The sequence below is a fragment of the Carlito syrichta genome, unplaced genomic scaffold, assembly GCF_000164805.1.
Source record: "Carlito syrichta isolate Samal-C Ts95f unplaced genomic scaffold, Tarsius_syrichta-2.0.1 Scaffold314771, whole genome shotgun sequence".
NCBI lineage: Eukaryota > Metazoa > Chordata > Mammalia > Primates > Tarsiidae > Carlito > Carlito syrichta.
The window spans coordinates 81,360-94,104 of record NW_007258867.1 but is presented as its reverse complement, the minus strand read 5'-3'; the positions used below and the strand labels follow the sequence as shown (position 1 = coordinate 94,104).

General features: G+C 46.9%; 1 protein-coding gene and 1 pseudogene across 1 annotated transcript in view; both read right to left on the bottom strand.

Annotated features, from left to right (window-relative positions):
- Positions 1-4,448: 4,448 nt before the first annotated feature.
- Positions 4,449-5,324, bottom strand: LOC103274424 (annotated as a pseudogene).
- A 1,911-nt stretch (positions 5,325-7,235) lies between these two features.
- EPCAM (epithelial cell adhesion molecule) overlaps positions 7,236-12,745 on the bottom strand; it is a 19,009-nt gene continuing 13,499 nt past the window's right edge. The window contains exons 8-9 of the mRNA XM_008071871.2: positions 9,797-9,841; positions 7,236-7,698 (exon numbers count right to left, since the gene is read on the bottom strand). Coding sequence (XP_008070062.2) covers positions 7,654-7,698; positions 9,797-9,841 — 90 coding nt within the window. The 3' untranslated portion in view covers positions 7,236-7,653. The remainder of the gene's footprint in view (positions 7,699-9,796; positions 9,842-12,745) is intronic.

Sequence of the window (12,745 nt, the reverse complement as noted above, 5' to 3'; positions counted from 1 at the left end):
TGATTTATTGTAGAGTTGAGGTCTCGCCAAGTTGCCCAGGCGGGTCTCGAACCCGTGGGCCCAGGCAGTCCACTTACCTCAGCTTCCCAAAGCGCGGGATTACAGGCTGAGCCACCGAGCCCGGCACGAATATGGGATTTATGAAACAAGTAGGTCCTGCACTGGGCCTTGACTAAGTGGAGGGTTTCCCAGGACGTGTGCAAAGGCAAAGACTTCAGAGAACCCAAGCAGAGACATGAAAGGCATATGGGCACATTGGAGGAGTGGGAAGGGAAATCTTGACTGCCATTAAATGTGATGGATTGGGGCTACGATGGATAATAAGGTAGACTGGGACTAGATTTCAGTTGTTCTGGGAATGACATTGAGAAAGGTCTGAAGGGGAGAATGTGGTACTAGGGAAGTCAGAAAGTACATTCATCCAGGCATGTGATAAAACTCTGTAGCTGGGTTTTGGCAATGGGAATGGAGAGGAAGGAAGAGCCAAGGGAGGCCAAGCAGAGCCACCACAGCTAGATGGCCACAGGAGCCCAGGATGCCACCCCTGCGGCACTCCTGTGACCACCACTGGTCTCGTGCCACCACAACCCATGTGTTTTTTTCTCAACTGTTTGTACTTATTTTTATCACAAGATTCCAAGTCCCACGTGGGGTGTGCCTATGTCTTGGGTGGTCAGAGCAAAGGGAGGGTCTCAGCCCTTAGACTCCCAAGAGGGAGGTAGAGAGCTGGCTGTCAGCTAGATCACATCAGAAGAGAACCCTCCCTAGATCAAAGAGGGATAGGGTGCTGGACAGTCAGAAGGAGAAAACATGCTCGCTACAGGGCCAGACAGTGAGAGGCGTGTATGCCCCTCTGCTGGGGGAAAGGGTAGACTTTATATAAGTCTATGTGCTATGATTAACTTAGTCACAAAATTCTGGGAACAAGGTGGGATTTGGGCTGCAGAGGGGATAGATTGGTGGCAAAGAGACCAGGGAAAGCGTGTAAGGGAAGGCAAATTAGAGGAGCATTTATTTCTCAAGGATAATCACAAGGTCTGGGACTCAAACAATGGAGGAGGCAAGAGAGAGAACAGAATTTAGGACTCGGTCCCTGGCAATGCCAATTACTGATTCCGAGAATACAGGAGATGAAATAGGCTGGTGGAGGAGGATGTTGAGATCATCAAAGGTCAGTAACATGAAACAGACAGTTTAGGACAGATCTCAGTATGAAAGATGGAAATGGAGGTGATGCTTCTCTTATAATCTAGGTTTATAAAGGATAACAAAGGCAAGGAAATGAATGAAATCCTCCAGGAAGAAAAAGAGGGAAATAGAAGAAAGGACAGGCTCACGCCTATAATTTCAGCACTTTGGGAGGCCAAGATAAGAGGATTGCCTGAGCCCATGGGTTCAAAACCAGCCTGGGCGGGGCTCGGTGGCTTGGCCTGTAATCCCGCACTTTGGGAGGCTGACGTGAGTGGATTGCCTGAGCCCGCGGGTTCGAGACCCTCCTGGGCAACTTGGCGAGACCTCATCTCTACAATAAATCAAAAAATTAGCCGGGCATGGTGGCGTACACCTGTAGTTCAGCTGCTTGGAAGGCTGAGGCGGAAGGATCACCTGAGCTCTGCAGGTTGAGGCTGCGGTGGTGACCATGAGCATGCCACTGCACTCTAGCCTGGGCAACAAAGTGAGACTCCAACTCAAAAAAAAAAGAAGAAGAAGTAACGACAAATCCTGAGAACAGTATTGCAAAGTCAGGGAAAGAGGAAAAGGCTGGCTCACAGGGCTGAGGCAGGAGGATTGCTTGAGCCCAGGAGTTCAAGGCCACCCTAGGCAACATAGCAAGACCTTGTCTCTACAAAAATTAAAAATTAGCCAGGTGTGGTGGCCCGCATCTGTGGTTCCAGCTACCTGCAAGACTGAGGCGAAAGGATCCCTGAGCCTAGGAGGTTGAGATGGCAGTGGCCATGATCATGCCACTGCTCTCCAGTCTGGGCGACAGAGTGAGACTCCAACTCAAAAAAAAAAAAAGAGAGAAGAGGAAAACAACTAGGAGAAACTAGGAGAGACTAATACCAGCAAAGCCAAAGAAGAAAATTCAGATAACATACTGGAGTCAGGCATGGGGAAGCCATGGTGATAGGTTGCAGGAAGATCAAATGATTCAACACTGGGGGAGTAGGGTCCTTGGCAGTAAGTAGGCAGTGTTGGCCTTCACAAGAGTAGCTTCGGAAGGTAGGATAGAGACTAGGAAGCAATGGGTTGAAGAGTGTACCAGTTAGTGACTTGCCTCTAATTTGCCTTTTGTGCTTCTTTGTGAAATTGGTCTACGGCTTTGTCAGCAGAGGGCGCTGAAGAAGCACTGCAAGAAAGCTCTTTTCTCCCAGTTTTGGCGTGCTGGCACAGCGGCCTCTGGCCCCACCCAGGGCTGCTCCTTCATCCGGCTCTTGTGGCTTGGTGGGTGTCTAGCACACAGCTGTGCCTGCGTGGGCAGCAGCCAACGGCTCCCCTGAGAACCTGCCCCATTCCACCACCTGCTGGGGCAGTCTGTTGTTGTTTTTGAGTAGGAGTCTCACTCTGTCCCTGAGGCTGAAGGGCAGTGGCACGCTCATGGCCACCACAGCCTTCCAAGTAGCTGGAACTGCAGGTGTGCGCCACCACACCTGGCTAATTTTTTCTAATTTATTCTGGAGACAAGGTCTTGCCACGTTGCCCAGTCTGATCTCTGACCCCTGGGCCCAGGCAATCCTCTCGCCTCTGCCTCCCAAAGTGCTGGCAGTCCTTTCCCTCTGCCTTCCAAAGTGCTGGGAGTACAGGCGTGAGCCACCATGCCCGGCTACTGGGGCAGTTTTATAGACTGCCTATGTCTGCTGAGACACCTACCTGGGAAAAACTACCCAGCAAACGGGCCAGAAAACGTCTCCTGTAAAGGACCAGAGGGTAAATATTTTAGACTTTGAGGGCTATTGGGTCTGTCTCAACTTGAACAACAAGGGTTAGAACTGTGAGAGTGCGTTATATGCAGATCTTTTCAATAAAACAGACACTGAGTGTGCCGGTCTCCCTGCCTCCCCTTCTGCCTCTGCCACTCGGAGACAGCATGACCAACCCCTTTCCTTTCTCCTCCTCAGCCTACTCAACGAGAAGACAAGAATGAACACCTTTGTGATGGTCCACTTCCACTTAACGAACAGTATATATATTTTATCCTGTGATTTTCTTAATAACATCTTTTCTCTAGCTCACTTCATTGTAAGAATACAGTATATAATGCATAGACATGCCAAATGTGTTAATTGACTGTTTAGTCGACAGCAGGCTATTAGTAGTTAAGTTCTGGGGGAATCAAAATTTATATGTAGCCAGGCGTGATGGCTCCACCTATAATCCCAACATTTTAGGAGGCCGAGACAAGAGAATTGCCTAAGCTCAGGCAGCCTGGGCAACTGGGCAAGACCCTGTCTCTACAATAAATCAAGAAAATTATCTGGATGTGGTGGCACGTGCCTGTAGTTCCAGCTACTTGGAAGCCTGAGGGGAAGGGATCGCTTGAGCCCAGCAGGTTGAGGCCACCGAGGCTGAGGTGGCCATGAGCATGCCACTGCCCTCCCGCCTGTGCAACAGAGTGAGACTCACAAAAAAAAAAAGAAAAGAAAGTTATATGTAGATTTGACTGTGTAGGGTTGGGTACCCCTAACCCTCGTTGTTCAAGGGTCAATAGCTGTTGCGCCACAAAACAGCCACACACAATATGTAAATGAATGAATAACTGTGTTTCAATAAAACTTTACGGGCACTGGAATTTATTTGGATTTATTTATTTTGTAGAGACTGGGGTTTCACTATGTTTCCTAGGCTGGTCTCGAACTTCTGAGCTCAAGCAGTCCTTCCACCTCAGCCTTCCAAAGTGCTGGCATTACAGGTGTGAGCCCCTGCACCCAGCTTCTGAAATTTACATTTCATATATATTTCCACATATTAAATACTCTATTTTTTTTTTCAGCCTATCCTTTACTTCTGGTCTACATAAAAATAGATGTCAGGTCAGCCTGCAGTTTGATGACTCCTGCCCTAGAGAGATTTCCAGCAAGTTCCACAAGGCAGATTTTCAGCAAGTTCTGTCACTGCAGCACCACGGCAACTCCCCTGTTATTCAGAGTACCCTCTCCCACAAAGTCTGGATCTAGTCCAGCACTGGAGACTAGGGGGATGGGGATGGGTCTTCTCTTTGCATGCTCTGTCTCAGCCCAAGGGCAGTGACTGCTCCTTATGTCTGCTATTATTTTTTCCAGTGCCCTGCTTTTTTATTGTCTGCAAAGTGCCTGACAGGGACAGATCCTGGTGCAGATGGGACATGATTCTCAAGGTACATGGTTCTGGTCAATAAATATGAGCCCTGCAGCATCTGGACTCTGGTCGGGAGCTGCCAGTGGCCCTGGAGGCCATGCTCCTGGGGAGGCCTAGAGGACCTTCTTGAGCTGGTCTTCGAGGACCAGCACGAAGGCACCACCAATGCCACGCAGCACGTTGGACCTGGCACCCTCGAAGAAGGCCTTGGTGCCCTCGTTGCGGAAGATCTTTCCCCAGCAGTCCAGGGTGCCCGCGTACAGGATGTTCATCATCATGCACCGTGTTGAAGGGGTAGGACACGACAGCCGTCAAGGTCTGCGCGATCATCCAACTGACCACGATGTGGGTATTCTTGGAGTGGAGTAGCATGCCCTTGGCTGTGTTGTAGACCCCGAAGTAGGCGGCGTGGTAGATGATGATGCTCTGCACCGACACGCTGAAGCCCCAGTACAGGCCATGCAGGCGGTCACTGAGTATGATCTTTACCAGGTGGTCCCCCAGGCCGCGGAACTTGTGCTCGCTACCTGATGTGTCCACATCAGCCACCAGGCATGTGCCCACGAAGTCCAACGGGTACAAGAAGCACAGCGAGGTGGCTCCAGCCACACCACACGAAGCCAGGTGGCCCGCGAAGTGGCTCCAGAACTGCGTGCGCCAGTCCACGCCACCCAGGAAGACCTGCCTGTACTTGTCCTTGAAGGCGAACTTGAGCCCTTACGTGGAGAAGTAGCAGATGACGTTGGCCAGGTTGCCCCGCCAGAAGGACAGCACGTCCTGCTCGCAGGATGCACTGGTCGGCCACGTTCTGCTTGCTGGCGTGCGGCATCTGCAGCAGCAGCTTGACTCGCTCTTGGAGATGGTGGTGGTGGTGCCCCCGGCTAAAAAGTCATTAGCCAAAGGGACAGCCGTTACAATGGCAGCGGGGGAGCCTGAGAGCCGGCGCGAAGCACTGAAGGACCGGGCTGTGGTTTCAGCGCTGCAGCCATGGAGAGCTAAAGGATGTCTACTATCCTTTTTTTTTTTTTTTTGAGTCAGAGTCACTCCTCACGCAGGCTAGAGTGCAGTGGCCAGCTCACGGCTATCCCAGTGACGATCCACTGGGTTCCTGCCATCCTTCCACCTCAGCCTTCCAAGTAACGGGAACTACAGGCGCACTACCACACCTGGCTAATTTTTTTATTTACATTAAGATCACCCATCATTCACGCACGGGTCCTGACTAATACTGGGTATGTACTTCAGGGGCAGAAAATCTTGAGGGCCATTGTAGAATGGTGCCTACCACAGAAGGGATAAATAATCATAGGTAGCCAGGCTCGGTGGCTCAGCCTGTAATCCTCCGCTTTGGGAGGCTAAGGTGACTGGATTGCCTGAGCCCGTGGGTTCAAGATCCACCTGGGCAAATTGGTGAGTCCTCATCTCTACAATAAACAAAAAAAAATTAGCCTGGCGTAGTAGCGCGTGCCTGTAGTTCCAGCTACTTGGAAGGCTGAGGTGGAAGGATTGCCAGAGCCCAGCAGGTTGAGGCTGCGGTGGCGAGGAGCAGCCACTGCACTCCAGTCTGGTGACAGAGTGAGACTCCAACTCAGAAAAATAAATAAATAATAATAGGTAACTGTTTAACCCTAGTTTTCATATTTTGTTATTCTTTTCCCACTGCAAAATAATCCCGGATACTTTAACTTCATATAACTTTCCTAGGTAACTGAAAAATGCACTTGTACCATAATGGTTCATTATGTAAGGCACTGAGAAAGTGTTTTTTTTTGTTTGGTTTTTTTTTGAGTCAGTCTGTCGTCCAGGCTGGAGTGCAGTGGCACACTCATGGCCACTGCAGCCTGGACCTACTGGGCTCAGGTGATCCTTCCACCTCAGCCTTCCAAGTAGCTTGGAATCACAGGCCCACACCATCACACCCGGCTAATTCTTTTATTTATTATAGAGACGAGGTCTTGCCAAGTTGCCTGGCTAGTTTCTAACCCATGGGCTCAGGCAATTCTCTTGCCTCTGCCTCCTGAAATACTGGAATTACAGGCATGAGCCACTGTACCCAGCAAAAGTGCTGTATTAAACAACTGTTCTAAGCCAACCATAGAATTCAGTTTACAACACTCTCCATCAGTTCTGCCTCAAGGTTCAGTGTTGTATCAAAATGCCAATTTTGGTCTTAAACAGGTCTTAAATTCATTAAGAAAAAAATTGTAGTCGCGCTTGTGTAATTGTAATTGTAATTGTAATCCCGTGCCTTTGGGAGGCTGAGGTGAGTGGATTGCCTGAGCCCATGGGTTCGAGACCCGCCTGGGCAGCAAGACCTCATCTCTACAATAAATCAAAAAAAAAAAATCTGCCGGGCGTGGTAGCGCATGCCTGTAATTCCGGCTACCTGGAAGGCTGAGGCGGAAGGATCGCTGGAGACCAGCAGGTCGAGGCTGCGGTGGCCGGGAGCAGCTACTGCACTCCAGTCTGGGCGATAGAGTGAGACTCCAACTCAAAAAAAAAAAGAAAAAAATTGTTTTTTGGGAATAATTATATGTGAAAATAAGAAAACTGTTTGCATTCCCTGTACAGAAGGTCTATATACATTATACAGTCTATATAGAATATACATGATTAGATTTGCCATTGTTTCACTAGACTCTGGTGTGACCAGGTGCTCTTTGAGCTATGGCTATTGCCATGCTTCCTGGCTTTGGCTCCCACCCCTAACTTGGGGAGATGAATCTTCTGTCTAATTTACTTTTAAATAAACTATATTTTCTAATCTAAAAAAAAGAACATTCATGATTATAACTCATGCGAAACTCTAATTTGTAGTTAGCATTCAAAGCGCTTTTAAACCTATAATGTGTATACTATGAAATCTGAAATTTCATTCAATGTGATTCAAACAAAGGAAGTTCAGTTTAAAAGGTTTTATTTCATAGTTCATAAAAAAACAAATATGTACAAGACTCAAAGTAAATAGAAAGGCAGCTTTCAATCACAAATGAGACAACAGTCACCCAAATTCAACTGTGGAAGCATATTTAATGTACTCTTCAATATTATGCATAAATAATTTGAACTATGCAGTCCATATTCTGGGCTTTATGTTAGATCTGCATATATAAGTCACTTGTGGTCGAATTTTAAGATTGGTAAAGCCAATTTCAAGCTGCTTATATTTTGAGTACAGCCTTCACTATTACAAATATATTATTTAACTAACAAAGTAGTAATCCTCAAAGATCTTCTCTTCGCCTTGTGCTCCTGGATCTGTCATCTGAGTCCATTTGCTAACTTCCCTTCTTGTGGTCAATCTTCAGATTACAGCAGTCATGCATTGAGTTCCCTATTATGCAGCTCACCCATCTCCTTTATCTGAAACAGAGCGAAAAAGTAGAGAAAAATCTTTAAAAATAATTTTCTAATGTCTTGTTCATCCTGAAAATAGTTACTAAAAACCATGGGAGAGGAAAGCAAGATGATCCTCTTCTATCTATCTATACACACACACACACACACACACACACATATATATATATATTTTTTTTAATTGGAGTCTTACTCTGCCACCCAGACTGGAGTGCAGTGACATGCTCATGGCCACCGCAGCCTCGACCTGCTGGGCTAGATGATCCCTCCGTCTCAGCCTTCCAAATAGCCACCACGCCTGGCTACTTTTTAAATTTACTGTAGAGACCAGGTCTCACTACATTGCCCAGGCTGGTCTCAAACCCGTGGGCTCAGGCAGTACTCTTGCCTCTGCCTCCCAAAGTGCTGGGATTACAGGCATGAGCCACTGCACCCTAGTGATCCTCTTCCATAGTTAAAAGTCTTACCTAAATGTAAAAAAGAGAAAGTTATGTTACCAAAAAAACGCACACTGTGTGTGTTCAAGCAGCTGTTTAGAGACAAGATGGCCAAAGTGACAAGAGAAAGTAGCAGGGAAGCTAGATCTTTAAGAGGAGATTTTTATTAATTACATACTATTTTTATGGCTAGGAGGAATCCGTTGATTTTCTATTATAATCCTCCATTTTATAGGAAAAAAATTAAGTTCATAATTAAGTGACCCATCCTAGATCACACAATTAGTTACAGGCAAAACTGAAAGAACAATGGTAATAGTGACTACTTATTACTTTCAATGCTTACTGTACACAGATTATGTTTAATCCTTGTAACAGATCCATACTATTATCTCCATTTTACAAATGAGGAGGAAACATGGAGGCTTAAAGAAATTATATAGCTTGCTCACTAATGAGCAAGGTCTGTACTGCTCTTAACCACAACACCACATTGCTATTCTGCCTATTACGATTCAATTCAAGCATAGTCTTCTAGGCCTGTGGTCACCAAACCAAATAAACCAGATGATTTATTGAATGGGCAGAAAATGTTACAACTTTCTGGTTCTATTCGACCTTTTTCAATGTTTTTTTTTTTGAGTTGGTGTCTCTCTGTCGCCCAGACTGGAGTGCAGTGGCCACTCCTGGCCACCCCAGCCTCGACCTGCTGGGCTCCGGCGATCCTTCTGCCTCAGCCTTACAAGTAGCTGGAACTATAGGCGTGCGCTACCACGCCCGGCTAATTTTTTTGATTGTATTGTAGAGATGAGGTCTTTCCAAGTTGCCCGGGCAGGTCTCGAACCCGCGGACTCAGGCAATCCACTCACCTCAGTCTCCCAAAGGAGCGGGATTACAGGCTGAGCCACTGAGCCTGGCTTTTTTCAATGTTTTCGCATTTCTATTTTTGTTATTTGCTAAAACATTAGTAAGTGGCACAAATTATCATAAATACATAGATATACAAAAATTCGAGTATATGAGAGATATCATTGATAGGATTCAAGGTCACTGTGTTCATATCCTGATGTGCATTCATGGAGTATGCCTTTAAAAGGTTCCATGAAATGTTGATAACTTTGTAAGATAAAATACTCAACATTCCATTTCACTTTTCTTTTTTTTTTTTTTGAGTTGGAGTCTCATTCTGTTGCCCAGACTGGAGTGCAGTGGCCGCTCCCGGCCACCGCAGCCTCGTCCTGCTGGGCTCCGGCGATCCTTCCGCCTTAGCCTTCCAAGTAGCTGGAACTACAGATGCGTGCTACCACGCCTGGCTAATTTTTGATTTATTGTAGAAGTGAGGTCTTGCCAAGTTGCCCAGGTGGGTCTTGAACCTGCAGGTTCAGGCAATCCACTCGCCTCGGCATCTCAAAGTGCTGGGATTACAGGCTGAGCCAGCCCATTCCACTTTTCTATGAGGCAGACTTCAAAGTAAGAATACTCCAATGTCTGCCATGGAGCTCATGCAAGATGTAGATAAGAGCACATTCTAAGACTGTCCCTAAGACTCTGAGGGCTATATAGGCACTCCAGGATACTTGAGATCTGTCAGTGTCTAGGAGGGCAGAGTGATTATTAGGAGTGAGAGATTTAATAGAGCCTTTATATTAGTTAAGTAATCCATTTACCTCAGCCTTCTCGTACTTTGTCATTCTCTTCCTTCTGGAAATAACCTGAGTGGAAGAAAAATCATTACTGTTTTAGGATTGCTACTTGATCTCATTTCCACCTATGCACAACCTGGATCTAACACCATAGGAACCGTACCAAAAGACAGACATTTAGTGCAAAGTATTCCATGTCATAGATATACCACAATTTGCTTACAAACAGGCTGTTTTCCAGATTGATCCTTACAAGCAACACTGTGATACATAAACTTGCATATACTGTCTTTCTGGACTTGGGCTTTCATTTCTATAGAACAATTGGATTTCTATCATTAATCTTTCATGTGTTTGTCATCTGAAATTCACCGTCTTCTTGTTTTTTTTTGGAGTCAGAGTCTCACTCTGTCGCCCAGACTGGAGTGCAGTGGCACGCTCCCGGCCACCGCAGCCTCGACCTGCTGGGCTCTGACGATCCTTCCGCTTCAGCCTTCCAAGTAGCTGGAACTACAGGCACACGCTACCACACCCGGCTACATCTTCTTATTTTTTAAGAGAGAGGGTCCTGTTATTCTGCCCAGGCTAGTCTTGAACTCCTGGCCTCAAGCAATCCTCCCACCTTGGTCTCCTAAAATGCCGGAAGGGTTACAAGCATGAGATACTAAGCCCTGCCTGAAATTTCTCTTCTATGAACTGCTTTTTCTCTCCTCCAGTCAGTCTCACGCTGTCACCCAGGCTGGAGTGCAGGGGCATGCTGACGGCCACCGCAGCCTCAACCTGCTGGGTTCAGGCGATCCTTCTGCTTTAGCTTTCCAAGTGACTGGAACTATAGCCATGTGCCACCATGCCTAGCAAATTTTTTAAATTTTTTTTTTTTTTTGAGTTGGAGTCTCACTCCGTCGCCCAGACTGGAGTGTAGTGGCACGCTCACAGCCACCACAGGATCGACCTGCTGGGCTTCAGCGATCCTTCCGCCTCAGTCTTCCAAGTAGCTGGAACTACAGGCACGCACTTACCTCGCCCGGCTAATTTTTGATTTATTGTAGAGATGAGGTCTTGCCAAGTTGCCCAGGCGGGTCTCGAACCCACGGGCTCAGGCAATCCACTAACCTCGGCCTCCCAAAGTGCTGGGATTACAGGCTGAGCCACCGAGCCCAGCCAATTTTTTAATTTTTAATTGTAGAGATGAAGTCTTGCCATGTTGCCCAGGCTGGTCTTGAACCCATGGGCTCAGGCAATCCCCTCACCTCTGTCTCCCTAAGTGCTAGGATTACAGGTGTGAGCCACCACTCCTGGCCTAAACTGTATCTTTACCTGTTACCATTCTTTCTTTAGATTTCCACATCAATAACTTTTTTTTTTTTTTTGAGTTGCAGTCACTTTTGCCCGGCTGGAGTGTAGTGGTGCACTCACAGCCACCATAGCCTAGAACTATAGGCTCAGGTGATCCTTCCACCTCAGCCTTCCAAGTAGCAGAAACTAGAAGACTGCACCACCACACCCAGCTAATTTTTTACTTATTATAGAGACGAGGTCTCACCAAGTTGCTCAGGCTGGTCCCGAACCCCTGGGCTCAGGCAGTCCTCTCAACCTCCACCTCCCAAAGTTCTAGGATTACAGGTGTGAACCACCACATCTGGCTCCTCAACAATTTCTAAGAACCCTGCATATTATGCATAATATCCATTTTTGCTTTACGCACCATAAATATTTTTCCCAGCCTATTACTGATGTTATTTCATAGTATCTATGCCATATAAAATGTTTACTTTTAGGTCAGGCTTGGTGGCTCAGCCTGTAATCCCGCGCCTTTGGGACGCTGAGGTGAGTGGATTGCCTGAGCCCGTGAGTTCGAGACTTGCCTGGGCAATTTGGTGAGACCTCATCTCTACAATAAATCAAAAAATTAGCCGGGCATGGTAGCGTGTGCCTGTAGTTCCAGCTACTTGGAAGGCTGAGGTGGAAGGATCGCCAGAGCCCAGCAGGTCGAGGCTGTGGTGGCCGGGAGCGGTCAATGCACTCCAGTCTGGGTGACAGAATGAGACTCTGACTCAAAACAAACAAACAAAAATTTCCTGGAGACTTGTTTTTCTTTTTTACATTTTAAATGATAATTCATCTGGAATCTGTATTTGAACATGGATCCACTGCCCAACTCCGTCCATGCTGCTGTGTTCTGGACAAGCCATTCACACACAGCTGGGCAATATGGCCAGTGTTGGTGGGGTGAAAGAGGAATTCAACTTTTCCTTCCTTCCAGATGGATAGCCAAACGTGGTAATTCCACTGAAATAAAAATGTACCTTTCCATATGTCCTGTAATCTATTTCTGGATTCTGTTGTGTTGGTAAGATTTCCTGGTGCTGAAGCAGCCTTATATTCCTAAAATAGATCTCGCTTCTTCCGGTGACACGTTCTTCTGCTGAGGCCCTGCTGAATCCATTGCTAATCTTTCCTTAGAACTGCTGCTTCACATTGATCATTTCTAACTCTTTCCCATGCTGACCATCATTTTGTGGTGGTGTTCCACCTCATGGAATGGTTGGGGAGTTCAAGTACTTTGTACTACTCCTAGCAGGAGTGTTGATCTCCTTGCAGTGAGAAGGAGACTAGAAGGACATTTGCTGCTTGATGGCAAAGAGAACAGGCCTGTGGGGTGCTCAGCTCCGAGCTCTTTTCAAATCAGTAGCCCTTCTTTCTATAAAGTGACTATTTTATAAAAAGGGACCACAATGCAATAGATTCATTTGCTATAGAGAAGTGTTTTTTTGTTTTGTTTTGTTTTGTTTTTGAGTTGGAGTCTCACTCTATCGCCCAGACTGGAGTGCAGTGGCTGCTCCCGGCCACCGTAGCCTCGACCTGCCGGGCTCCGGCGATCCTTCCGCCTCAGCCTTCCGAGTAGCTGGAATTACAGGCATGCGCTACCATGCCTGGCTGATTTTTTGATTTATTGTACAGATGATGTCTCAC